Genomic DNA, 25,763 nt, shown 5'->3' on the forward strand with positions numbered 1-25,763 from the left:
AGGACTTAGTGGGTTTAGTACCCCGACCTACCTGCAACTTCCCCTTATGCTCCCGCAAGGCCTGAGCAGTCAGCGACTGGCATTTCAAACAGTCGTCAGTGTCATGACTCTTGGCCCGACAATGCAAACAAATGCGGTGCTGGTCCGTAATCGACATCTTAAACTTACAGTCCTAACAAGTCTGAAAGCCAGACCGCAGAGTCAGAGGGGTAGATGAAGAAGATCTATTCACGAAGAATACACGCGGTGCGCCAAGTTTTCGAAGCAAACACATTTGCGGAAAAAAAGGAACTGAGGCTAGGGGCGCCGTGCGTCCTATTTAAAACGGAGGCCTTCGAGGGACATCGACCCGACGTCATCGACGCAGGGCGCCCTCTGCCGAAAAATTCACAAAGTAGCACAACTGTGGACATTACATGTCAAACACATGGAATATGTAGGATAACACAATCCATTCGAAGGAGGTATTCTACCGAGAGATCAGGAGGTAGTCAAGGAAGACATCAGGAGGTCGTAGGCGAGAGACATCAGGAGGTGGGTAGGCAGGAAACCTCAGGAAGGGGTAGAAGGGAGACATCAGATAGAGTTTGGGGGTTTACAGAAAGAACAAAGGGTCACAGTGAGGTAGTGTATATTGAAAGCCGAAAGTCATGAAAGATCAAACATAGCCCATGGTATGGGTTACAGACCAGAAGCAGTTAAACCCATGGTTCGAGAAGGAACATGCATGTGGCATGGCGTAGAAAAGGACCAAAGAAGGAATTGAGAGCCTGTGAAGAGGGCAGGAATTAGGGACCCAGAAAAAGGAGGTGATAAGGTCCTCCTAAACTCCTCCCCTTAAACTGAGAAAACCAAACCAAGTTGGCTCAGTCATTAAGTCAATGAAAAACCACATCTGTTTCGGCAACTTGTGGAGGAGACTCAGCAAGGTCTACAGAACGTTCAAAAAGATGGATGTGATTTCACCACAAACCGGAGACAAGCTGGAGGACCGTCAACAAAAGTACTCGAGAGAGACAGAGCGAACGAGAGGAGCCTGAGCAATCTAGTGAACTTTCTGAATGAAACATTTGAGAGTGCAAAACGTTTTCTTGTTTGTTGAACTTGAACTTTGCGACCACCATGAGAAAGTCCTATGTTTGATTAAATTTGCATGCTGTAGGGAAGGAGGAACCATCTGCATCATTCCAGCAAGAATATTTTTGATGGAGACAATGGTTTTGATTTAAAAGAAGTTACTTTAAGCACTTTTAGGGAAGGAGTAAAATGGCTTACCCAAGACTACCCTAGGAGAGGGAATATAGGTTGAAGTTCTGGTCAGGTCTCTTAATGATTTGGTTTTCATGCGCAGCGACTATTAAGAAAAAGAATAGCAGTTCTTTAACCCTTACGCCAGGCTTACGCTTGTCTATTGGTCAATGTGTGTGATATGACAGAGCATGTCCCTTTATACTTGGAGCTCCCCCTTGACTATTTGTGTGTGAGATAATTGTTTGCAAAATGGGATTGCTTTGTTAGAATTTGATTGCTTTGTTTGAATTTGTGACGGTCCTGTTACCATGCTGTGGGCCCTAACTCTTTCCTCTCATGGCCCTGCAGACTAAACTGATATCCGATGTTGGCGTCATCTTGAAGTTGGTGTTCACACATGATCAATGTCAGTACTGCAGAGCAGGGTTATGTGTTCGAGTTTTGAGTCCTCGGCCCACAAAGATGTTTTCCTACTTGCTGGAGTGAGAAACCTGAAGGTGTCTCCCTGACTAGTCTCCAGGGATCTGTCATCCAGGTGGCCAGGACACAGCCATCACATTTGGGGGTGGACCAGTGAGGGAGGATCACCTGGATGGAGGGTCGGAGTGGAAGCGGGACACCGATGGGCGAGACGTGGTATCCCTGTTCTTATAAAACCTTTTCCCTAGCCTACCACCTAGGATACTCAGAAACACTACCCCCGCCACCGCCCCCCTTTTTCCAACAAGGCTACTTTCACACACCACGAAAGACAATGGACAAACACCAGAGTCGTTTACCTGACATGTCCCAACACAAGCGTCAGGCAAAGTCAGACAATTGACCAGAATCACACACACCCGACGGCCCTTTCCATTCCCCACAGGGATAAAAGATGGCGCATGAGAGCACATGGTGAGCAAGGCAGACAGGACGCCGAAACAGCTATCCAAGCACGGTAGTTCTAGAGGAGGAGAAAGGCGGCGAGAACTGAAAGGGCGACAAGGAGAGAAGCGACCTTGCCCTTTCCGACCCAGACACGCAAAGCCTCCCTGAAAGGAATCTTAAGGCCGTGAACAAAAGCCAGCATGTGTTGCAGCAGATGTCAACGGTACACGGAGCACGCCTACATTGATAATCAGAACAGGGAGAGACGCTTGCTATCATGGTGTGGTATCGGCCTTGACTCCAGAGACAAGAAAAGGCAAGCGGTTCATCACAGCCGGTGAGTCGAGGTAGCCAATAAGAAACTGAACTGTGTTGAACGAAAGTTGAAAAGGGCAAAGTAAAGAAAGTTCAAAGAACTGTTAACACTAAGGGAAAACCAGCTGCAGAGAGGTCCAGCACCAAGTGGGTGCTCATTCGAGAGACTCTGGTTGATCCCACATTTGTTGAAACTACCGATACCAGAAGGCCCTACGAGAGCCGGAAGGAGAAGGGCAAAGTGGTCATACAGGGGTACAGTCGAAAGTCTTTGACCTGCAAGGAATTGAATAGCTAAGGGAGCTGAATCCCACATAGTGGAAAAATAGAAAGGATTGTGCAATTGGCAAGAGTGAACCCAACGGAGGGATGCCTATAAAAGGGGCGAAGTCTGCATTGACAGGAGTGAACCCGGCAGAGGGTTGTCCCCAGAAAACTGTTTAAAAAGACATTAAGGCTTATCAATGCCACAGGGGAAATTGTTGTGAGAAAAGCCATAGTGAACCCGATAGAGGGAAGCAGATAAGGAGGGTCAGAGCACGGAAGAGGGGGACCCAGGGGCAAAAAGTAATCACCCGATGTACATTGTGAAAGGAATTTTGTTTTGATATTTTTTAATACATCAGGTCCTCGAAGGCAAGAAACTTTTTGTAGAAAAGAGACTTAACCACTGAAGATCCTGAAAGCTGAAAACGGAACTGTCATCTTGTGCTGGGAAAGCTTGAGAGTGTGCTGTGCTCAGGAGTCCCGCCTTGTCCTATGCTCAAAACATGGGGAGGAGAGACCACACGCTACCACATCCTGACTTATCATTTGTGAACACTTTTCTTTCTTGTGAATCACATCCCACACTCTTTTTGTATTTAGTGGTAATGATTGGCAATAGGTTTTTTAGTATAGGCCCTTTTATTTGACAAGATGCCAATAGGACTGCCTTATCTTAGATTTAGGTTTAGATGAAGTGTTTTTCCAACCTGCACATACAGTTTAATAAACACCCTCGAACTGTGGTCACTTGTGTCTATCTTTACTGTTGCCATCATGAGTTCCTTACACGGGGCTCACAAAAACCATTCTGCTGAGCAATTTCTCCATGTGAAGCATGCAGCAGTTTTTCTGAGGGATCCCCGGTTCCAAGAGTTGGCCTGCATAGCGCCCGGCCCATTTAAGCTGGTTGGTGGTGACAAGTCCCTGCCTGTGACTAAGGTAAGGTAGCCCAGGGGTCCTTCCTCAAGAGGCCCCCAAGACATGCATCACTTAGTGGATGCCAGTATCTGCCCTTTCGTTACTTTGTCATGGCAATCCTGTCCTCCTCTCTTGATCTTGCAACCCTTTCTTCCACTCTAGGTCTTATATCATACCAGCAACCTTACACTGCACCAGCAATCGTCTTCCACAACACGCCTTCTCGGTACCACAAAACTCCCTTCCGCTCTTATCATGGGTGCTGGCCTTTATGCAGTGCTTGGACTGACTAGCTGCCTGCTGATTGGCCAGGGGATCACATGCACCCGCTCTGGGCATGCTCCATGGCAGGGATGCTTTGTAGTCATGAGTTCATTGTGGAAGACTTTAAATGGGGAAGCCGCCATCTTGAATCCCACTTTAGACTGATTGTTGCTGGCGGGGAAGGAGCTACAGGTTTCTCAGGCTGGGGAGTTTCCCTTCTCTGCATTACATTTTAGTGACCTCTTGTGCCAAAAACCTCGCCCCAGCCTTCCCTGTTATGCTTCCGATTCAAATTCTTCAAGTGTTTTTTTGCTAGTCCGGTCTGGGTTTTCCTCTTCAGGGAGCCATGAATTATGTGAGATTTAGTCCCTTTCTTGTTGGTTTGTTAACACGGGGCATCATTCTAACTATGCCGGTCCGGTAAAAAAGGTGCCGGTAAGCCGACCAGCACCGTTGTTACCGGATCAGCACAGTACGACACTGCAGGCAGGTACCGTCCTGCCTGCCAGAGTCAGACCTTGCGGGCGGAACAGCACCCGTCTGTAGAGTTTCACGGAAGCACGGGCACGGTTATTAACGGCGCCAGTGCTTCCGTGGTCCCCATTCCCATTGAGTCCGATAGGACTCAATGGGAATGGGGATTTACAATTATCGGCGCCAGACTTTCCAGAACGCCGGGGTTGTAATCCTCCGGTGTTTCCGGCAAGCCAGGCGCTGATAAAATGTGCAAGTCCGGCGGCAACCTGCCGGTTTTACCGGCACGGTTACCACCGGACTTGTGATGAGGCCCATGGTTTGGTCCATCTGGCCCAGGGATTTCTTTTCCCACCTTCTTCCTTACATAGTTAACATCACTGGGTCTTCTGAATGGTCCATCTCTTCTGCCTGCAAAATGTCACTCCCTGGATCCAATCATGGTTTTGGATTCTTTCAATAAGGGATTTATGGGACATTTTGTTTTTTCAAGTTTATTTATCCCAAATGGACTGGTGTATGACTGGGGATAGGCTTTCACTGCAGACAGCTGCTGTCACGTCATAACAGTGAAGCCCCAACACTGATTATGTAGTACATTGGAACTGCACATATAAAATGATTATGAATTGTGTCATTAAACAGGGCAAAGACATCTTCTGAAATCATGTGTCTGTAATGAGCATAAGAGCCCAGGATGAGGAATCTAAAAAGTTGCAAATCTCAAAATGTTTATATGTGGCAGAGCTGACATTAATCAGAATTGCTGTGTGCTCTTCTGGTATTGTGGACTTTCCTAATTTATTCTCAAGACAAATGATAGGATGGGAGAAGATACTGATTGGGTCGCTTCATCAAGTAGCCAGATCGAGTTTCTGAATAGGCTCCTTGATAGTGTATTATAAGCATGCCAGAGGGTGAGGAGATCTTTCAAAGAGTGAAAGCGCTTTAAAAAGCAGGGGGCTGCCTACCCAGGAACGGGCCATGTATCAACTGGCATGAAGCAGGCTGCTCGTCAGAGCAATGGGTGGACACTTAGACTTGACGCCACATCGTAATTTATCCTTCTCCATTTGAGAGTGATAGTAGAGAGCCTTGTTCTAACTTTGCGAATCCCCTAATAGATAAGGAATATTGTAAAGTGTAGGGCTGGATGTCAGAAAGCCTATGTCTCAATTTTAAAGCGTAAAGAGTAAAACAGAATGGGTCTCACTGAAGGGGAGTGTAGCGTGCAGCCGCCTCACTAGTGCAGAAAGTGAGGCCGCTGGCACATCGTAATGTATCCCACCCCCATGAAAACAATGGAAGAAAGATTTCTGGAAGTCTAAGGTTCTGAATCGCCTAATGATTGAGGAGTCCTGCTCCAAAGTAAAGAGCCCTGTTAAATATTAGAATCCCCATGTTTCCATTTTAAAATCAAACAAGTAAAAATGTAATACATCTTACTAGAGTAGTGCAACATGGACTCAGCAGATGCTTTACTAGTGCAAGGAGTCTCAGGTTTATTAAGGTGGGTGACACTCACGAAGCTAGGGATAGACTGGGGGCCCAGGGGGATCCTCCATGTACCTCCTTCCATGGCCTACATCACGGAGTGGGTGGCTGACCGCAGTTCCCCAGGGTCACACCAGTCCCATCCTCCAGCATGGCACTTAGTCACATATCTCACCCCTTTCCACTAAGACCCTCTTGTAACTAACCTCTTGGGAAGGTTTCTCAGGGGGATCACTTCACCTAGAGCTGTAAAGGGATTTGCACTTGGGAAAGACAGACAACCAATGAAAATCTGTCTTTCACAGGAGTAAAGCTCTAAGCACCGCCTGCACCACCGCCATTAAAACCGAAAAGAGACATGGTTCCTTTTCAGCGTATGGTGGCCATTTTGGAACATGTTTCGTATGGCTGCCGTCATCCGAAAAGGGACCTTGTCCCTTTTCCATGTTAATGGACGCAGACATTTTTTTCCATTTCTTTTCTCTGATGGGAGATGGGCACGCGCTGAGCTGCTCTGCTGTCGGACAAAAAAAAAAAAAAAGAGAAAACTATCCGCACCCTAGCTTGGCTCTGGCCTACCAAAGCTCGGGCTGCCGGGCCATTAAAGCCCATGTCTTCCCACCTCCCCTCCTCGGCCGGGGCGTGAAAGCTATAATCTTTCAGGGATTCCGGTTTAAAATCCCATTTACCATGCAGCCAAACCTCCATTCTTTGACCAGCTAGTCCTCAGGTTAGTCTTTTTTTTATTGCATTTTTCTGACATAGGCATGGTGGACAATCCTTTTTACGGCCTGATCCATCCAAGTAAAGAAAGAAATGAGATGAGCACCCGGGATAAATTGGTCTGGTAAAATAGGCATTACAGGTTCTTCAAGTGGGAATTTCTCACCTTCTGTCTTGATCGCTATTCGTGCCTTTGGATAAGTCTCTCGATCCCTGTGAACGTAGGTCATTTCATTTTGAACAACTGATCGGTGAGAACTAAGTCAGTCTGACAGCGGTCCGGCGACTGCCTGATACAAGAAGTGCAGTTATACCATGGCCTTTCAGCTCCACAGGGATGTAGTCATCCTCTCCTGCTCTCTGCGACAGCATATCCAGGTGTTTTCCTGGACTTCCCTTCGGCTATTCCTTATCAAACCACAAATAGTGGCTGGATGAGGAACAGCCAGATCACCCAGCAAGAGGCTTGGATAACAATAACTGGTATCTATGGGTTCCTATAGGGGTCTGTTTGAACATGTGCGGTCAATATGGTCATGCTTCCCAGAAGCATAGCATCTGATTACGGGTCTCTAAGCCTCTGCCACAGCATATTGACTACCACCTTCAACACCTTTCCAGGGATGTATTATGGATTATGGGAAGCTCTGTCTTTTCACGTTAGTCAGCTCTGGAAGGAGAATTAGTTGGTTTCAAATTGTCCTTCAGGCCTGGATTAGTCACCTTTTCAACGGGACATCTGGTTGTATGCGTCAAGATTGATATGCACATTGCTGTCTGAGCTTCCTTCACAGGCAAGGTGGAGTTGTCAAACAGCAAGCTGGAGGTATGGTGGCAACTTCAGGAAAAGTTTCTCTACAGTGAGCATGTCCTTTTACGTTCTCCAACAAAGTCATCACATCTATCCATTTAACCAGGGCACTTTGGATGCCATAGTATAGCTGTCTTGTGGTTGCCAGTGGGAATAAACATATCACAAGGTCACTAGGAATGGAACCCTGGGCCATACCCAGGCTGCTCCAATATTGTTTAAGAGATCTTCATGTCGTATCCTACCAATTGGAATTGGGACTTAATATGCTGTCTGCAATTCATCCATCAATAGTTAAGCAATGCATTTGGTTCCGTGTTCCTTTTACAATCAAGCAGTCACAGGGACTAGTTCAAAATTAGTAAATAAAAGTGCCCAAGACCTATCTTTCTGAATGCTTTTGATGGACCGCTGGCAGTGAATTAAGTGTGCCAGGGTTGGGGGGATGGCCCTCTTTAATTCATCTATTACTATTAGATGGCCAGTGATCAGCTACTGAAGAATCTTCCCCAGGAACATCTCATGTTCTGGGTGGTGTGAGAAACCCATACTCCCCCGGATCATCTTCTTGGGTGGCCAGGCAGAGACCATTGCTTTTGGATCCTGACCCTGGGGCGGAGAAGTGAGGGAGGATCGCCTAGGTGGAGGGTATCCCCCTTTCCCTGTTGAGGAACAACCTAGCCCTCCCCCGGCATTTGCAGGTTACTGTAGAACAGCTTCCCTCATTTCCCCACATTTGATATTTGAAAGTACTGGGTCGAGCAAGAGGAAACGGAGTAAGGAACACTGCACCTTTGTTTCACCACTTTGGATGTGGCATGAGCAAGATGCCTGCAAAGAACTGTGTGTGGGTCAGGCATGTCCCTTAAAATATGGTCAGGAAAGTCTGATGGTGAATAAACACCAGAAACCTGCTGAAGGGTTACAGGTGTATAAAGAGAGACCAATGAAACAAAATGGGGAGAAACAGGGAGGCCTGTGCGGAGGTTGCCAGAAGGGGACCTGTGTTGTGAGAAGCCGTTGGGGTTGGGCCTGACAGGAATTAGGGATATTGGCCGAAGCCCAGATAAACTGCATAGCACCATGCCAGTTTGGTTGTTGGATTGCCACATAAATGGGAGCCTACATGCTGGGCTGCGTATAGCAGCATCTGCGAGCGAGCAGGAAGAAAGGACGCGTTCTTGTGGAGGAGGCAGAAACACCGACGGGTTCTGCAGGGCACCAGAAGTGCGAGCGGGGCTCGCAGGGGCTGGTCCGTCGACCGGCAAAGCAAGAAGAAGGCAGCCGGAGCTGCCAGAGAGGAATCCAAAGACCAGTGAGTGTTAGGGGAGCCACTCAGAGCCAGGGGGCCTCTGTGTATAAGTAAGGCAGTGCCGGTTAAGACTTGAACGCTGAGCAGGGCGAAAACCTGAAACAATGCTGACATACTTATTTTGAATACCGAACTGGGTGCAAAATTGAAACAATGCTGAAACATATATATTGAATACGAAATTGAATGAACATTGGAACTTAAGCCAAAGTAGGCATTTGAATACATTACTTTGTTTTATGGGCAAGCTAATGCCGAACAGAAGCCAAGAGGAAAGTGCCCATTTAAAAAGCATTATGCAGAAAACAATGCAAGTGTGAAAAAGGTGGGGTATGAACCAGACTACTAGAAATTGAAAATTATAGCTGGAAACAGTCCAACAAGGGCACAGCCTGGCAAGAGAGGGTTGATAAGTGGGGCCAAAGTCAAGAGGCTAACTGGGAGGAACCAGGAAAGCGTGAAGCTGCCCCTAAAGTCAACAAGCTGAGACTTGGCCAACGAATGTGAATATGTACACAGGAACAAGTACAGATTAACTTGTGTGAACCGGAGAGCTTGGGGTTTCCTGCTTGCGTGACCTGTGATGGGTGGACCGTGTGGTCCGACAACTACGCCTAGACTAGCGAGCCCTAAATGATGAAAACTATAGACATTCTGAAAGAAACCAAAGAGAAGCACCATGAGAAGACTGGTGAGGCTAACCAATGGATGCTACGTTGAGGGAACCCTGACACTTGATAGAGTGCAAGTGCTGTCTTGCGGATGGAGCCTCAATACCTCTTTGCTTTTGAACTGTGTTGCTTGAGACTTTGGCAAGGGAGCCCCGAGGATTGTGTGGAACTGCATTACATTGAACTTGGAAAAGGTAATCCTAAGACTTTGTGAACTTTTTGGAATTTGGGGAAGGGAACCTGAAGGAGAAACTAAGAGCTGGACAAAGCTCTGAACTTTATTTTCATTATTGGCATCCCCACACATTGTTTAGTTTTAGTTGTGAGGGCAAGGATTGGTTTTGGAGACAGACTTTCCAGTTTAACTCTGACTCAGATTGTCCTTAGTTTTGTTTAGGTTGGGAAATCCCACTTTAGCACAGGGCAAGGGCCTTCTACCATCCTGACATTTCATTGAATAAATGATCTTATTTTGAACTTTAAGTCTGTTGTCTGTGTCTCACTTCATGATGTTTTCACAGTGGTGTGGCGAATCACAGGATTCTGTCATTTCTCCCCAAGCGGGAGCCTTTCCTTGTGAGGCTCTATAGGAGAGTCGGCTACTTAACACCCTCCCCAGGGGTAGAGGTAAGTGGGTCCTCACTGCGAGAGACTCCCCCTTTGGGGACAAATACTGCCGTTCCAGTGAGGAACTCCCTAAACCTGAAATCACTGCACCCTCTTCAAGAAAATCCTGTAAAGGAAGACAATGAATAACAGAACAAATTAAAGTTCGTTTTTGTCCACCAAGTGTAATATCAATGTCTGTAAGAGAAAGCTCAAAAGAAATTGGGACGAAGATCCTTCGAACCATACTGAATGGGAATCCAAAAGAAAAGACGGACTTGCACAATATGCCAGGCAAGCCCCAGAAGAACGTCATATATTTGGCCATTACCTGGGAGAGAGAGAGACCGTGAGTTTCATATTAGCGGACGCTGCCCAATTGAGAGTCCTGGACACGTGGCGTCTGATGCGAGGAAGAGAATCCGGCGAAAGTACCAAAGTGACGCTTTGGCAATGGTAAATTGCTCTGAAAGCTGAAGTGAGGTGAGAGCGTACCAAATGGCAGAGAGAATCGAAGAAAGGCACCAACGCACTGTGTAGGGAAGAGGAAGAGACCAAGCACACTAAAGTAAAGAGGATGTACTAAGAGACGTCATGACCCCAAAGGGAGGAAAAGTGCTTGTGTGACCGCAAGGAGAGATGCGCTGGGCCCATTGGTCCATAAACCACACCAATACCGTGGGTGAGGAGCTGTCAGGGAATGAAGCAAAAGAAAGAGCAGAGTAGCAATAATCAAATATGTTAATATTGAGGGAAGCCATTCTGACACAAAGAGAAAAAGGTCCCAGTGCATGTAGGACCCCAGTGACATTACCCCTGCAAAACATAGATAACAGGGAAAACAGAAGACCCAGGAGGGGGATACGTGACAGAGATATAATTACTGGAAAGCTCAAACTCGTCCCAGTCAACAAGTAGCATTGAAAACACAGAGACTAATAATCATTACTGGAACATTCATACTCGTCCAGTCAAAACAAAATATTAAAAATACAGAGAAAGAGTGAGAACCATTACTCGAACGCTCAAATTCGTCCAGTCTAGAAAGGAAGCGAGAAAGAATGTTGGGACTTTATCCTTAACTTTTGATCCAGATCAACACAAGCTGTAAACGACTGGAAGAACTTTTGAGAAGAGTAAAAAGAAACGTATTGAGAAATTCTATGACAGAGAAAGAATAAGAGAAAGACAAGAAGAACACAAGAGAAAACAAGAGGAACATATTAAGGCTTGTACGAACAAGTTACTCTCTTACCTGGTAACGTTCTTTCGATGGGATGGTCTGACGACGTATCCCATATCTATGACATGTAATCACCACAGCTGTGCTGCTTCGGAAAATCTTCGGCGTCTGCGTCGATGACGTCGATACGCCGCCCTCGAGGTCCTCCTCCGACGGCTGACGTGACTGGATGTTATAAGTAGGACGCACAACGCCCGTAGCCTCAGTTGTAGTTTTTTCCCAGAACGTGTGGCACCAGTCTTCTGCCAGTCTGACACACAAAGCCTTGCGGAAAATTAAGCTGCAATCGCATAAGAAATTCTGTAGAGGGGAAGGCAGGGAGGGAGCGATATGAAATACTTTGTCGGACCATCCCATCGAAAGAACGTTACCAGGTAAGAGAGTAACTTGTTCTTCGAGGGGATTGGGTCCTCCGACGTATTCCTTATCTATGACAGACTCCCAAAGCAGTACCAATGCAAGGAGGTGGGAAAAGAATTTGGAAAACAGAAATTTAGAATGCCCAATCAAATTGCGGAGTAAAGGACAGCCTTGCCAAAGGCCAGATCCTGCCCACGGATGGAATCGAGGGAGTAGTGACGTACAAAAGTATGTACCGAAGCGCAGGTGGCTGCATCTCAGATGTTACAAATAGGAACACGCCTCTGTAGGGCAATAGAGGCAGCCATACCCCTGGTAGAATGGGCCCGCAAGCTGACCGGTGGGTCTTTACCCGCCAAGAGGTAACACTCAGAGATAGCCAAAATAATCCAGCGAGACAAAGTCTGTTTCGTTACAGCTTGTCCCAAACGCTTTCCAGCATAACCAATGAAGAGTTGATCGTCCACTCTGACCCGGGACATGCGTGAAATATAAAAGCTTAACGCTCCCCTAGGATCAAGCCTATGGAGCCTCTCCTCTTCCTTACCAGGATGTGGAGGAGGATAAAATGCCGGAAGAACAACCTTCTGGCCTAAATGAAATTCCGACACCACCTTCGGAAGAAAGGAAGGACAAACTCTAAGGACAACCCTGTCCTTATGAAACACAGTGAAGGGTGGCTTAACTGAAAGTGCCTGTAACTCACTCACTCTGCGAGCGGAAGTGACCGCAACCAAAAATACAGTTTTAAGTGTTAACAGTCCCAAAGGGCATGAATGCAAAGGCTCAAACGGAGCACCCATCAGAAACTTGAGAACAAGGTTCAAATCCCAACCGGGCACCTGGAAAGGTGACGGAGGGAACACATTAGTGAGCCCTTTCAGAAACTGAGAAATTAAAGGAATTTTAAAATAGGAACATTCTTCAGACGAGCGCTTAAATATGGACAGCGCCGCCAGGTAACCTTTAACGGTACCCACTTGCAAGCCCCCGTGGGCCAAAGAAAGCAAAAAAGACAGAACCATGGGAATGTCACATGCAAAAGGATCCACATTCTTAACCCTGCACCAGTCGCAGAACTTACGCCAACGGTACAGGGACTTTGCTGCTGGCCGTCTGGCCGAGAGCAACACCTCCTTCACGTCTTCAGGGAGTTCCCAATCCTTATACCTCAACCTTTCAGAAACCAAGCATGAAGGTTGAAGGATCTGACCTCTGGATGGAGAACCTGACCCCCCTCCCGTGAGAGCAGATCGTCTTGGTAGGGAAGACGACGTGGAGGGCAGATGGACAAGTCGAGAATGTCCGGGTACCACGTCCTCCGGGCCCACGCCGGAGCAATGAGGATCATCCGGGAACTGAATCGAACCTCCGTAACCTACGCAGTACTTGCGGGATGACGGGGACTGGAGGAAACACGTACAGCAGTGGGAATGACCACTCCACCATGAACGTGTCTCCTAAGGCTCCTTTTGGAGGAAATTCCCGCAAGCAGAACCTCTCGCACTTCCGGTTGACACTGGAGGCGAAGAGATCCACTTGAGGGGTCCCCCAAATGGCAAAGATCTCTAGGAGAATCCCCTGAGCCAACTCCCACTCGCTCTGCATGCGTCCGCCGTCTCGTTTTCTCATTTTTCGTTTTCGTCTCTGGCCAGATGAACTGCCGAGATCGAAACTTCCTGCTGGATTGCCCAGAACCAGAGCTGCATTGCCTCCCTGCACATAGGAAGTGACCCTGCCCCCCCCTTTTTGTTGAGGTAGTGCATGGCCACCGTGTTGTCCGTCAGTATCAGGGCATTCTTCCCTCGCACCGTCACAATCGTCACCTCCGGCCAGGGTAGCCAAAATGGAGCCCCCTTCATCAGATTGTCTTCGACGGCCGACTACAGAAGGTCCTGGGCGACCGAGGACGGCACCTGAGCAGGGTCCGACAACCTGCCAGAGGACCGAGACCACTTGAGCTTGAGTGCCCATTGCAAAGATCTCATGCGCAACCTGGCCCCCGGCACCAGAAGAATGCAGGATGCCATGAGGCCGAGCAATCTCAAGAACTCGAACGCTGGGAGACTCTGGGGAAGCTGAAACCTGTGCACCATCTGCTGAATGTGATGAGCCCTCATCTGGGGAGGATAACACTGCCCCAGGGACGTGTCGAGCACCGCTCCGATGTACTGGAGCCTCTGAGTTGGTGTGAAATGGGACTTCTTCAAGTTGAGGGAGAAGCCCAGCTTGTGGAGGGAGTGGCAGGTGACGGACAGATGATCCAGGACTTGCTCGGGAGAGCGCGCCCTGATCAACCAATTGTCCAGGTAGGGGTAGACGTGAATCCCCCCTTTACTGAGGTGCGCTGCCACCACTACCATGAGCTTGGTGAAGACCCTCGGGGCGGAGGTCAATCCGAAAGGCAGGACCTGAAACTGAAAGTGCGAGTCGCCAACCGCGAACCTCAGGTACTTCTTGTGCTTTGGAGGTATCGGCACATGAAAACAAGCGTCCTTGAGGTCGAGAGACACCAACCAGTCCTGAAGTTGAAGGGCCTGGAGGACTTGAGAGTAACCATCTCGAACTTGTCCTTCCTGAGGAGTTTGTTCAAACCGCGCAAGTCCATGATGGGTCTCAATCCACCGTCTCTCTTGGAAAGTTCTATGGCGCCTTTCTCCAGCAGGGATTGAATTTCCTGCGCAAGGAGCGGATCCGGACTCTTCAAAGAGAGATTCCCCGGTGGATTGTCTAGAGGCCTCTGCCGGAAAGGAAGACAGTAGCCGTGGGTTATGATCTCCAGAACCCACCCATCTGAAGTAATGGCACGTCACTCTGCAGGATGCTGCGCCAGCCTTCCCCCAACCGGCGAACCAATGGACATGGCCTCATGACTGAGCTGAAGCGGCTGCGGCGTTGCCTGAGGGCAAAGAGGCAACAGCCCGAGCGGCTTTGGCACCTCGAGTACCTTGTTTTCCACCTCTGGCACTCCTACGGTGGCCACTTTGACTGGCAGCTCCTCTCGCTTTACCAAAGGATGAATAATAACGAAAGGAACCTCCACTCCATTGCTGTCCCCTAGAACGAAAAGGCGAAGTTTGGCGAACTGCAGCGCCCAACGACTTTGCTGCAGCTTTGGAGGTCTGCAACCTCTCAAGGCTCTAGTCAGCGTTGCTGCCAAAAAGATGTTCCCCGTCAAAGGGCATGTTGAGGAGCCGGGCTTGCACATCAGGAGCAAACCCCGAGTTGCGCAACCACGCAAACCTGCGTATCACAGTGCTCGCCGCCATGGACCGGCTGACGCAATCTGCCATGTCCAAACCTGACTGAACAGCCTCATACATGGCATCCTTGCCATCCTGAACCATGGCAAGGAAACGATCCCGTTCGTCCCCTTTGGGAATATGTTCAGCCGCTAAGGAAACACAGTTCCACAGAGTGTGCATGAAACGTGACAAGGCACAAACGGAGTTGGCCGCCTGAAGCGCCATACCCCCTGAAGAAAACACTTTCTTCGCCCAGCCGTCAAAATGCTTGTCATCCCTATCAGGAGGGATGGTAGGATACGACGCCTGCTTCGCCGGGGCCTATGCCCCTGCACCACCAAACTCTCCAGAGTGGGGTGCTTGGTCAAGTAGCAGGGGTCGTTACTGGCTGGGCGGTATTTTCGCGGCAAAGACTTGCCCACTGCTGGGAGACTCTCCGGCGCAGTCCAAGCCGCCGCCACCCTCCTCTGTAAAGCCATATGGAACGGCAGTATTGGGTCAGTTGGTGGACCTTGGTCTAGGATATCCGTAAGGTCATCCTGAAGAAAATCCCACGGGGGAGCAGACCATCCCAAGTACTCTGTGACCCTGGAGATAAGGCGCTGGTACGAGGAGTTGGCATGGGTGCCAGGCTCAGGCCTACAAAACTCCACCTCCGTAGAGGAGCCCAGCCCACTGGCATCGTGCAGGGACTGCCGCAGGTCATCAATTTGGCTATGGCCCGAGAGAATCTCGTCCGGCACCGTATCCGGAACCATGCCATCATCAAAGCCCTCATCCACCGCTTAAATAAACTCAAGTTGGCGGTAAGAAGGCACAGAATGTGGAACAAAGCCATGCTTGACCTTTACCAGAGCCTTCCTAGGTGGTTCCACCGAGCCCCGAGGAACCCCCGTCGAAACAGCCTCAAAAGGCATTGAGTGAATCGGTGTCTACGCCGAACGCGGTGCCGACAGCATCGATGGCGTCGACACAGTCCTCGAGGCCGGAGCCCCGAGCGTGCCCCTCGACAGCCTGGGTGCCGATGGGGTTGACGACTTGTTCAGAGACGGGGCCTCGAAAGAGTCTGTCAACGACCTCTGTGTCACCGGCGTTGACGTCTTCCTCGAAGACACCACAGGTGGACACGATCTTGAGCGCGTCGAGGATGGGGACCTGGAACGGGCATGACGAGAACGATTCCCCTTGTCCGGGAAGGACCCCTCCCGCGAATCGTGCCGACCACCCGAGCCGGAAGGCGTGCGAGCGGTGTTTCTCGACCGATCACGACCGACCCCACTCGGAGGCCCTGTGATTCGAGAATCGCCAACATTTTCTTCCCGAAGGAAGCACATTCCTCCGGCGTCGTATGCTTGGTGGGCGGAGTCCTCGGATGAGGACGGGGAAGGCGACTGATGACGGCGCTTCTGGGAGTGCCTCGAAGAGGCAGAGGAGTGGCGGGACCGACTCCGGGACTGAGACCCACTGGACTTCCGACGACGATGCAGAGAGTCGCCCCTCGAATCATCTGCCGAAAGCCCCGCAGACCTCGACTTCCGTGGCTTGGACACCTTACCTACCGATAACTTCTTGTGCTCCCGCAAGGCTTTGGACGTGAGCGACTGGCAGTCGACACAGTCATCCGTGTCATGGGCCTCCTCGAGGCACCAGAGGCATGCGTTGTGCAAGTCCGTCAACGACATCTTGGACCCACAGTCCTCGCACTTCTTAAAGCCCGGACACTGGGTGGAAGACGAGGTAGACATCTCCACGAAGAATATACTTCACAATACGAACAGGTTCGAAGAACCGAGAAAGAACAGAAACTCCAAAGAGTCGAGGCGTGCCGAGATCTCCGAATCGAACACGTTTGCAGAAAAAACGGAACAGAGGCTACGGGCGTCCTGCGACCTACTTATAACATCCAGTGACGTCGGCCGTCGGAGGAGGTCCTCGAGGGTGGCGTATCGACGTCATTGACGCAGGACACAGAAGATTTTCCGAAGCAGCACAGCTGTAGTGATTACATGTCATAGATATGGAACACGTCGGAGGACCCAATTCCCTCGAAAAGTCCAGTATATGAACTATATAATTTGATGAACGTGGTGGCGAAAAGCTATATATACGGGTTCTATATTAAAGAGCAGAAGGAGTCATTCTCTTGTTTCTCAGTTATTATAATGATGGTAGGATCAGAATAGATTAGCTTTGGACAGTGGGCTGAATCCGATTGAAGACGTGCACCGACGACTGACTAGCACCTTAGTAAATTTGACAGGTAGGGAACACCCATAGTTTAGGAAAAGTTAGGAGTTTGCACCTTTCTGTTAAATAAAAGTACATTAAAATTGACATTTAGAGTCTGTGTCATTCTTCTGACCCGCCACAGTGGCCAGGGTCTGCCCTCTGAATCTCTGAGGTTGTCAGAGATGGGCCAAGAGAGGACATTGGACCTTGTAGAGTTTCAGCTCGCCCTGTGCTCATCCGCTCTCATGGCTGAGTCAACTGGCTAAGACCCATGATCTACTGCTTTCCTGGGGAGGTGGGGCTTAATAGGCTTCACTCAAGTGAAAACTACGGCCGTTCTGGTTGCAATGTTTTGATCTTGAGAGTTGGGTTTCTTCTGGCATTACTGGAGAAAAGGTCTAGTCATCATCAACAGCTTTAAAGAAGACTTAGATAGAGGTGTGTTGAGGTACCAGATTATGTTTGGGATGGACTATAAAAATTAACCTGCCTCTGTCTGAGCTGCCTCTTCTTCCCCAGAAGCATAGAACACATGTTAGGGGGCTTTGAGCCACTGGGTCAGGTTCCTCTAGCATGGGCATGGAGGCTTGGGACAAGCTTGTCTGGTCAAGGCTTATGATCCCACTTTCAACACCATATATCAGGGCCAGATGACCAACTGATAAATCAATTCCAAGGTATACGTTTAACCTATTCTATTTGAAACAAGAGGAAATAAGGGATTAAGATACAGTGAGATCATAGGATGGGCTTCTTGAAGAAAAGTACAGATTGGTCAGCTTTTTCTTAGGATCCTGGTGCTCTCCCATTAAACAACTCTGCCTTTTTCACAGGCAGAGCCACTCACAGTCTATGTTGTTAAAGCACCCTTCTTTCTTGGCTTTGTACAATCCGTTTTTCTTTGGAGTTATCCGGATGTCTTGATAGTACTACTTGCCTTTGACAATATAAAAACTGGCTCCACAGCCTCTCATGCCCAGTGTCATTTGCAAATGGGACAGTTGTCAGGCATTTAAGCACAAGTTGGACCCTGGTGTTTCAGGATTTAGCTCTTTTCCAGGCTGCCTGGATGTTCCCTGGGTTTTCTCCTGCATCAGCTTTGGTTTATTGCTATATTAGGTTGTGATTAGTTCTATGCCTGGCCCTTTACATGAACTTCTCATTGCCACTTCCCCATTTCAGGTTCCCCTTCATCTCATTCCCTTCCTTTCTCCATTATTCATTCCATCCATCTCTCCCTCGCTGCCTTCCCTACTCTGGTCTCTGCTCTTTCTCCCACCTTTGCTGTTAAATCTCCCACCTATACCTCTGCTCTTGACTTTCCCTCATTACCTACCCTCTTGGCTCTCCCTCGTTCACATCTAGTCGCCTTTGAACCTCCTCTCCTTTTGCTCCACCTTTCCTCCTGGACGCACCACCATGCACTAGTCCCTAGCTCAATCTACATACTTCAGACATGTCTACAAAAATGATAGCAAAATTTAGTTTTTTGGGTATGCATTTCTTAAAAAGGGATGTCGTTAGCCCATGCTCAGTGGTGTAAGACAGAAATGGTACCATGAGTAAGACAACAACAAAGTTTCAACACCTTTATTGGTAGTGTCAGGGGGTTGGGAAAAACTCCTGTCTGGCCCTATAGCGAAGATGGGATTAATCTTGACCATAAAATAAAAAGACAACAGTCCTAGTCAGTCTGAGTCAAATTATAAATGGCCTATGCTAACAAAACCTAACCTTGCCCTCTCTTTTAGTATACAAAAAGTGCAAAGGGAGGTGTAAAAAGTTAGTCATGTTAAATCAGATGTCAGAATGGATTCTTGTACTGTCCAAGATTCTCCATGTTTTAAGCACAGGGTTTTTGGGTCTCTGACAAGGACAAGTTAGCAACACAATTCTTTGAGAAGGCCACACGTTGGCTGTTGAATGCGTCTCTTACGTTTCTCACACTAACTGATTCTCAGGTCATGGTTCACAGTTTATAGCTCACAGTTCAATAAGGCCCATTTGGTTCTCCTTACCCGAGTCTGGGTCTCCCCTTTTCTTTATAACCAGACTTTCCTCAGTCGGGCTCGAGTTCCTCTTCTTTTTCTATGGGGTTCCCTTTCCCAGTCTACAGCCTCTTCTCACAGTTTCAAAAACAATTCTTCTTTCTCTATTCACAAGCATTTACTAATTTCACAATTGCCTTCCTTTGCAATAAACAAAGTGCATCTTGGTTCCTGTATTCCACAGTTCCTCAATTTTACAAGAGCCTGCAGTCAGACACGCGAGTTCACTCGTTAATTTTATTCCAACGTACACAATCTGTTGCATGGCAAGTCCCACACAGTTTTTTCTATTTGGTTAATTAATTGGACTTCAAGTCCCGTGATGCTTTTCATCGGGTTCTCAGAACTTCATCCGCTTTCACTTTAACAGCTACTTTTCACTATGCTCGGCGAATATATACATTTACTTTGTTTCTTCATTTGCGTTCGAACCACATTGATTCTGTATGTTTTGGTGCCACATGCGATTACTTTTGAACAATACAAAGAGACTATTAAAGACTTTTCCAAAGAGCGCCAATATTTCCCTTGGCACATGACCACTTCAACTATTGCTCTTAGTCTTTCGTTGTTCATTTATTTATCTTGGATTCTCAGACAGTTCAATACTGGGCTCCCTTGAGCCGTGCCACTTGACATAGATACAAAGTCTCATTTAACAATGATTCTCTCCTAGCCAGCTTTCCAGCTTTCCCACTTACCGGCCAGAGTCTTGAGAGCTCTGTTCTGCTCTATGGTCTCGGTACGGCTTCCCAGCCAGATGAGGGCTTCCTCCTGTCCCTGAGAGACTCCCAGGTGGCTGCCTAGTTATGGGTAACAAACCCACTCTGCAAATTAGGGGGTTGGGTGGTCGGAGGCCTCCACACTTTACCTCCTCCTTTCCCTGCCTTGCAGACCTAGCAGAGAGCTCCTGCTCCACACCATGCCAGTATCTCCACCAGTCAGTCCTGGGCTTCACTGGGTTCTTGGTCCTGCTCTGTGCACCACCGCTCCCCTCTGTGTCTTGCCTTTTCCCCACTGTCAAGAGTGTCCGCACTAGGGATTCCCTGCTTGTCTCAGCCATGCAGCCTTCCTGTACCCGTGCTGTGCCTTGCTCACCACCCTGTGAGTTTGAGCCTCCTCCCTTTATACACCTGCATCAGGTTAAAAGGCTGCAGGTGTGGAATCAGAGGGAAGGTTGCCTGACCTTCAATTAACGTATCTTTGTGACGTGCCTGATCTTTCCTGTGAAGGGAGTTTAGTCTTAAAAGAGACAATCCTTCGGATTGTAGGTTCCCTATGTATGATGGTGTGCTGCAGGGGAAACGTAGGGTAGTTGGATGGGAAAGGAGCATTATGGAAAATGTAGTGCCCCCTCAGAATCATGTTTGCATTGAGATTGAGGGATGGTTTTGTTTTCCCACAATGTTTTCACTTTCGTTTCTTTATGGGAAAGAGCTGGGGTAGGGGCAGACTTTGGTGGCCATACCCCAAAAAAGCTGAGGGGATGTCTGGTAGGGGTGTCTCATAAAGGGGGATATAATTTCTCGCCCAAGGGTGTTCCCTCCCCAGTCCCCAAGGATCACCTGCCCAGATGTTCCTCCCTCGCTCGTCCACCCACAAAGTCAGCATCCAAGCACGATGGCTCTCCCCAGGCCACCCCAACAAAGGATCCCCGGGGTCTACAAGTAAGAACACCCTCAGGTTTCTCACAGTGTGTATAGAGGATATGAGCAATGTGTCTGTGGCATGAAATTAAGCACCAAACATAGCTGATGGTTGTGCTAATCTTAACTGGCAAATTTCTGTAGTTTCTAGGCTTGGATTCTAAGCACAATGTAGAGATGATTGCGGAAGGAGCACAATAACAACTGGCATTGGCACTGGTGATAGGATTTCTGGGCTTTGGGCATGGCCTGCCCTAAGGGAATGGGTTCTGTGCAAGCTTTTGGCCATCCCATAGGCACAGTAAGTCTACCTGCCCTCTTTTCATCCATGTTTGGTATCAATTAACCCTACGTTTGCCAAAAATCTGTGCTGGGATTAAATGTGAAATGTATTTTTGGGAATTTCACCACCAATAACTTTGCTCTCCTTCCCCACTGAATGGAACTTAGCAATCCATTTCAGAGAGGGCTATGTCTAGGTTCTGGAAGGTTTCATGCAGTTTTGCCCATCGTGGCCAGAGTTGAATAAGTGATAAAGGTTTTTCTAAGGACCCCACCCTCTGTAACTTTCCCTTTCCTAGACAGGCCTTGAAGACTATTCTCAAACATATTCAGTGTCGGTTGTATATTGTTTATGGAATGTTTTGTGCAGTTCCGTCAATGTGGACCACAGTTAAAATAAGCCTCCCAAAAATTAATTATCCTATGGTCTAGATTTATACTCAAGAGGATCAGAGGAAGCAACAATGTGAATATCTCTGCCTCCATGATGTGAATTTGCCCCACCAGTTTGCAAACTCAGTGGCTACATTTTTCTTTGCTTTTCTCTAAAAGGACCATTTTCCACCTCTCTATGGCATGTTTTTGGAGAAAGTTTGCAAACTCCGGCCACAATTTGTGCTTTGAGTTTTCACCCTGGCATCTAGCAATCAGTTTTGTATTCTGACTGTAAATATGCAAAATATTTACAAAGTCAACTGTCAATTTAACTTTTATTTACTGTTCCGCATTCCTCCATGGACGCGAAGGTGATAATCCTATCAAAACTGTCCTTTTAATGGGAACATTTACTTATCCATCGTGAGACAGGCATGGTATCAAGAGGTGACACAGACATAGATACATTTGGAAAAACTTCATTTTTGGTGGTCAGGGTGGAAAAATACCTATCTTGCCCTAACTCTAGAGTGGGAATGTTCCCCAATGAAAAGAAAACCAAGTCTAAGTCTGTCAGTCAAAGTTAAACTAGTGTCTGTGTTAAAACCTATGCTTGCCCTCACTTTTACAAAGTATTAGGGTGTGTGGGATTTGGCCAAATTAAGTGTTCAAAGCAAAGTCAGTGTGAAAATGGAGCTCTTCCACAGCTCCCTTCCCCAAGAAGACACTCGGGGTAAGAAAGTTCCACAAGTTCTTAGGATTCACTTGGCAACATTTACAGTATCGTTCCTTAACTGGATTCACCTCTTCAGAGGGTCTCTCAGGCTGCCCTTATCTTGAGCTTAGACCCTCCTATTAATCCTTCAAAGTGCCAATGTTCAAGGTTACTTTGTTTTCAAACACAAAAGTATAATTCACAACAGTTGCTTCGGAAAATATCACTCTTCACTTATTGCTTGTCCCTGCAAGAGCAAGTCCTCCTTATACTTGGGTCTCCCCTGGTCATGGCACAGTTTTCAGACTGCACGGTCCACCCATTACAGGTCGCGCAACCAGGTGCCTAACTTTACTCTTATTTTACTGGCAGTTTATTAGGGTGAGGTCTCTTCTGCCCTCCTGGATCAGCCTACTGCCTGGGGGCCACCCCGATGCTTCTCAGCACTCTTGGTTCACTCACAATGTCTCTTTTAGTTACATTTTCTTCCAGCTCCTCTTGCGCCAAGGAGCTTCTGTAAGGATTTCTATTTTGCTCAGTTTTCAGCCGTGCACAGCTCCCCTGCCATTGTGGTACTCTCCTTTACTTTCACAGAGACGTTTGTATGCATATATTCTTATACGTGACCATTCAGTGATACGGTTTCCTTCCAGAATGCTTTTACCATTGTCCTCTTGTTAGCGATATCCTTTTCGCAATGCTCATTTGTGAAACTGGCTACCAGAGACTTTCAGCAACAAGTGCTTTCACTCTCGGCCACTCCAATACAATGCATATCGCCGTTTCTTTATGGCAAAGGAGTTGACAGCTTCCTTCAGCTTTCATTTCTTGACGGTCCTGGCGGCTGAGGTCAGGGTCTCCCCACCTGCCCCTCAGACCATCCTGGTCTCTTAGTTTTACCCACAGGAACGAGAATGGACTGGGCACCATGCAACACGGCATAGGCACGCCCCTCAGCTTTCTCCTGCAGACACCTAGGTCTCTCTAGAGATATGGCTCCCTAGCTACGCTTCCCTCAGCTTCACCCGACAGCCCCTCAGCAATTCAGCGTCCCGTTCTCCTTGGCCTGGTTCCTGATTCTGCTGTGATCCGCCCTCCAACTCGTTCTCCTTGCCAAGCAAGTGTGTTCCTTTTCTATTAATCTAAATGATTAACAGGTTGCAGATGGGCACAGTGGAAGTCAATTGCCTGACCCTGCCTGGCCTTGTTAGTGGGACATGTACATTGGGGAAATTGGTGTGCCTTGATCTGCATCTTCCTCGTCCCAGTACCATAGTGGTGTTTCTCATGGGAAATCTGTACTCCTCTTGATTTCCTCTTCTTCGGCTCAGTATTTGAATAGTATTTAGGGAAAGAAGAAGTGTGTGCTTGAATATACCCTAAAAAAAGGCTGGGGGGAGGGGTTGGAAAGGTCACAATCAAGAAGGCGGGGACCACCATGTCTCACCCTCGGGTATTCGCTCCCCAATCCCCGAGGACCCTCTACCCAGCTGATCTTCCCTCACTTGTCCACCCCCATGGTTGGGATACAAAAGCGATGGCCCAACCCTGGCCACCTGCGTAGAAGATCCCCGGGGACAAGGTTGGGAAAGACACCATATATACAGAGCATTTATTGGAGCATCTGTGTTATGATAGGTTATGGTGGTAGGCATGCAAATATTTCCGAACACTACGCTCTCAAACAGGCTATGTTTATCCATGCTTGTTATGCAAGACTGAGGACGATGCACCTACTGTGGCACCCATCCCTACCTTAGCACTCTAGTAAACACGATGAGGGAAGAAGTTCATTTCTCTATTTCGTAGGTCATTGTTGGGATTCTTTTGACGTGAAAGGGCAAAAATATTAATATAGTTCAGAATTTACCTTGGGGAATGAGCACTACAATGTAAAGTTGAATTGGGTATGCCACCTCTGGATTGCAGTGTTTTTACATTTATTTATTATTTAAATGTATGATCTGCATTGCCTACCAGCACGTTTCACCTATGTACTTTATCAAGGCCAACAGACAAAGCCAGTTCAGCATGAAATATACAGTAATGCTCTTCTGATAGTAAATAAGAATATATGGCTTTCTAAAGAATTGAAATTAAATATGACCGTACTTATTACGTGAAGTAACTGATGGTATTACAATGCACCAGGCTTTGACCCCCAACAGGGGGATCCACCTGTCACAACAGGCTAGTGTGCAGGTTCAGTAGGCTGAAGATAATGGGCTGTAGTTTGTTTCACAGCGATAGACTTTACCTTTGAAGGGAGTAAATTTAGGAATATTGAAAATAATTAACATACATAATGAAAAGAGACTACAAATGCGCTAATTAACAGTTGCTATAACAAACATCAGCACATTAACTACACTGTATTTCCCTAGAAAAGGAAAAGGATCAAATCCAAAATGTATCAAGACAAAACAGAAAATGACATAAAAAATAAAATGATTATTCTGCACACCTTGCTTGTTCCAAGCAACTGGCAAGTCTGACCCAGCACTCTCGCCTTCCTTAGAATCCTCTGAAAGCAGCTTAATTTTTTTCTTCAGCACACTCTTATTCTGGATGAGCACTTGTTGCCTTTCAAGGAGTTCTTGAACTTGGATCTCCACTGCCTGAAGCTCACTGTTAATAGATTTGAGTTCCTGTTCCAGCACTGCAAATAGTAAAGAAATGGACAATTTAACTCTTCAAAAAGTCACATACAAAAGATGCACTTATAAGATGTAATCAAATCTTACCCGACACATCTGCCATCTTAGAAATTTAAGAGCAGCACCCCTTTCCGTTGTCTTGATTTTATGTCTACCTGAAAGAGGAATGTTTATTAAAAACAGGGTTGAAAAAGTTAATGTAAGCTGCTTTTACATTTTTCAGACTCCACATCTCATTAGAAAAACTCCAAACAATAAATTGTTGCAATGTGGTATAGTATCATGAATGCAGAGAAAGTTACTTTTTAAATTAGGATTTTCTGCATCTCAGGGAGGTGAGCCTGCTAAGCAAAACCCTCCCTAGGAGTTTAGGAAAGTAGGACCTGTTTTGGGAGTGAATCTCCTCAAGGGGACAAGAACTTGCATTCCCATGGGGAGGAACTCCCTATAACTAAAGTCTTATTTTCAAACATAGAAATCTGAGAAACTGATGTTAAATTCAGCTGTGAGAATCAAAATAATATTGAAAGTTGCTTTGGATGTTTGGCTCAAGCCAATGCTGCTCTCTTTGTGGGCTTCACAGCTGCATATGAACTATACACACCCTTTTGGTCATGGAGCGAGAATAAAGGCGCATTCACCCTTCAACGGAGAAGAAAAAGCAATACGCAGAGGCAAGCCCTCGACACGAGCACGTCACCGAGGGGCACAGAGCGGAAGGAGAAGGGGAAGAGACACTGCCGACCTGGCCCCGAGCCGTGCAGAGTTGGCGAGGCCAATACGAGAGCAGAGCCAGCCTCATCAGTAGGCGCGATCATGCAGAGGACATAGTGGATCTGGAGCCCAAGAAATTATGCCAAACTCAGAAAGCTTGTGAGAAACAAATCCTCTGCTTGCAACGAAGGAGCAGATACATGCCGAACCCAAAATGTGCTTGTGTCTGTACGGGACCGCAAGAAAGCTGTGGAGAATGCCACTGCTTACAAGCCG

General features: G+C 47.6%; 1 protein-coding gene across 7 annotated transcripts in view; it reads right to left on the reverse strand.

Annotated features, from left to right (window-relative positions):
• Window positions 1-25,763, reverse strand: part of RECQL (RecQ like helicase) — a 730,526-nt gene that overhangs the window by 382,289 nt on the left and 322,474 nt on the right. For all 7 annotated transcript variants that reach the window (XM_069628431.1, XM_069628429.1, XM_069628430.1 and 4 more), the window contains 2 exons: window positions 24,861-24,928; window positions 24,581-24,775 (listed from right to left, as the gene is read on the reverse strand). In XM_069628431.1, the coding sequence (XP_069484532.1) occupies window positions 24,581-24,775; window positions 24,861-24,876 (211 nt within the window). In that variant the 5' untranslated portion in view covers window positions 24,877-24,928. The remainder of the gene's footprint in view (window positions 1-24,580; window positions 24,776-24,860; window positions 24,929-25,763) is intronic.

The sequence above is a fragment of the Ambystoma mexicanum genome, chromosome 12 (assembly GCF_040938575.1).
Source record: "Ambystoma mexicanum isolate Mex_15411 chromosome 12, UKY_AmexF1_1, whole genome shotgun sequence".
In the NCBI taxonomy this organism is placed as follows: domain Eukaryota; kingdom Metazoa; phylum Chordata; class Amphibia; order Caudata; family Ambystomatidae; genus Ambystoma; species Ambystoma mexicanum.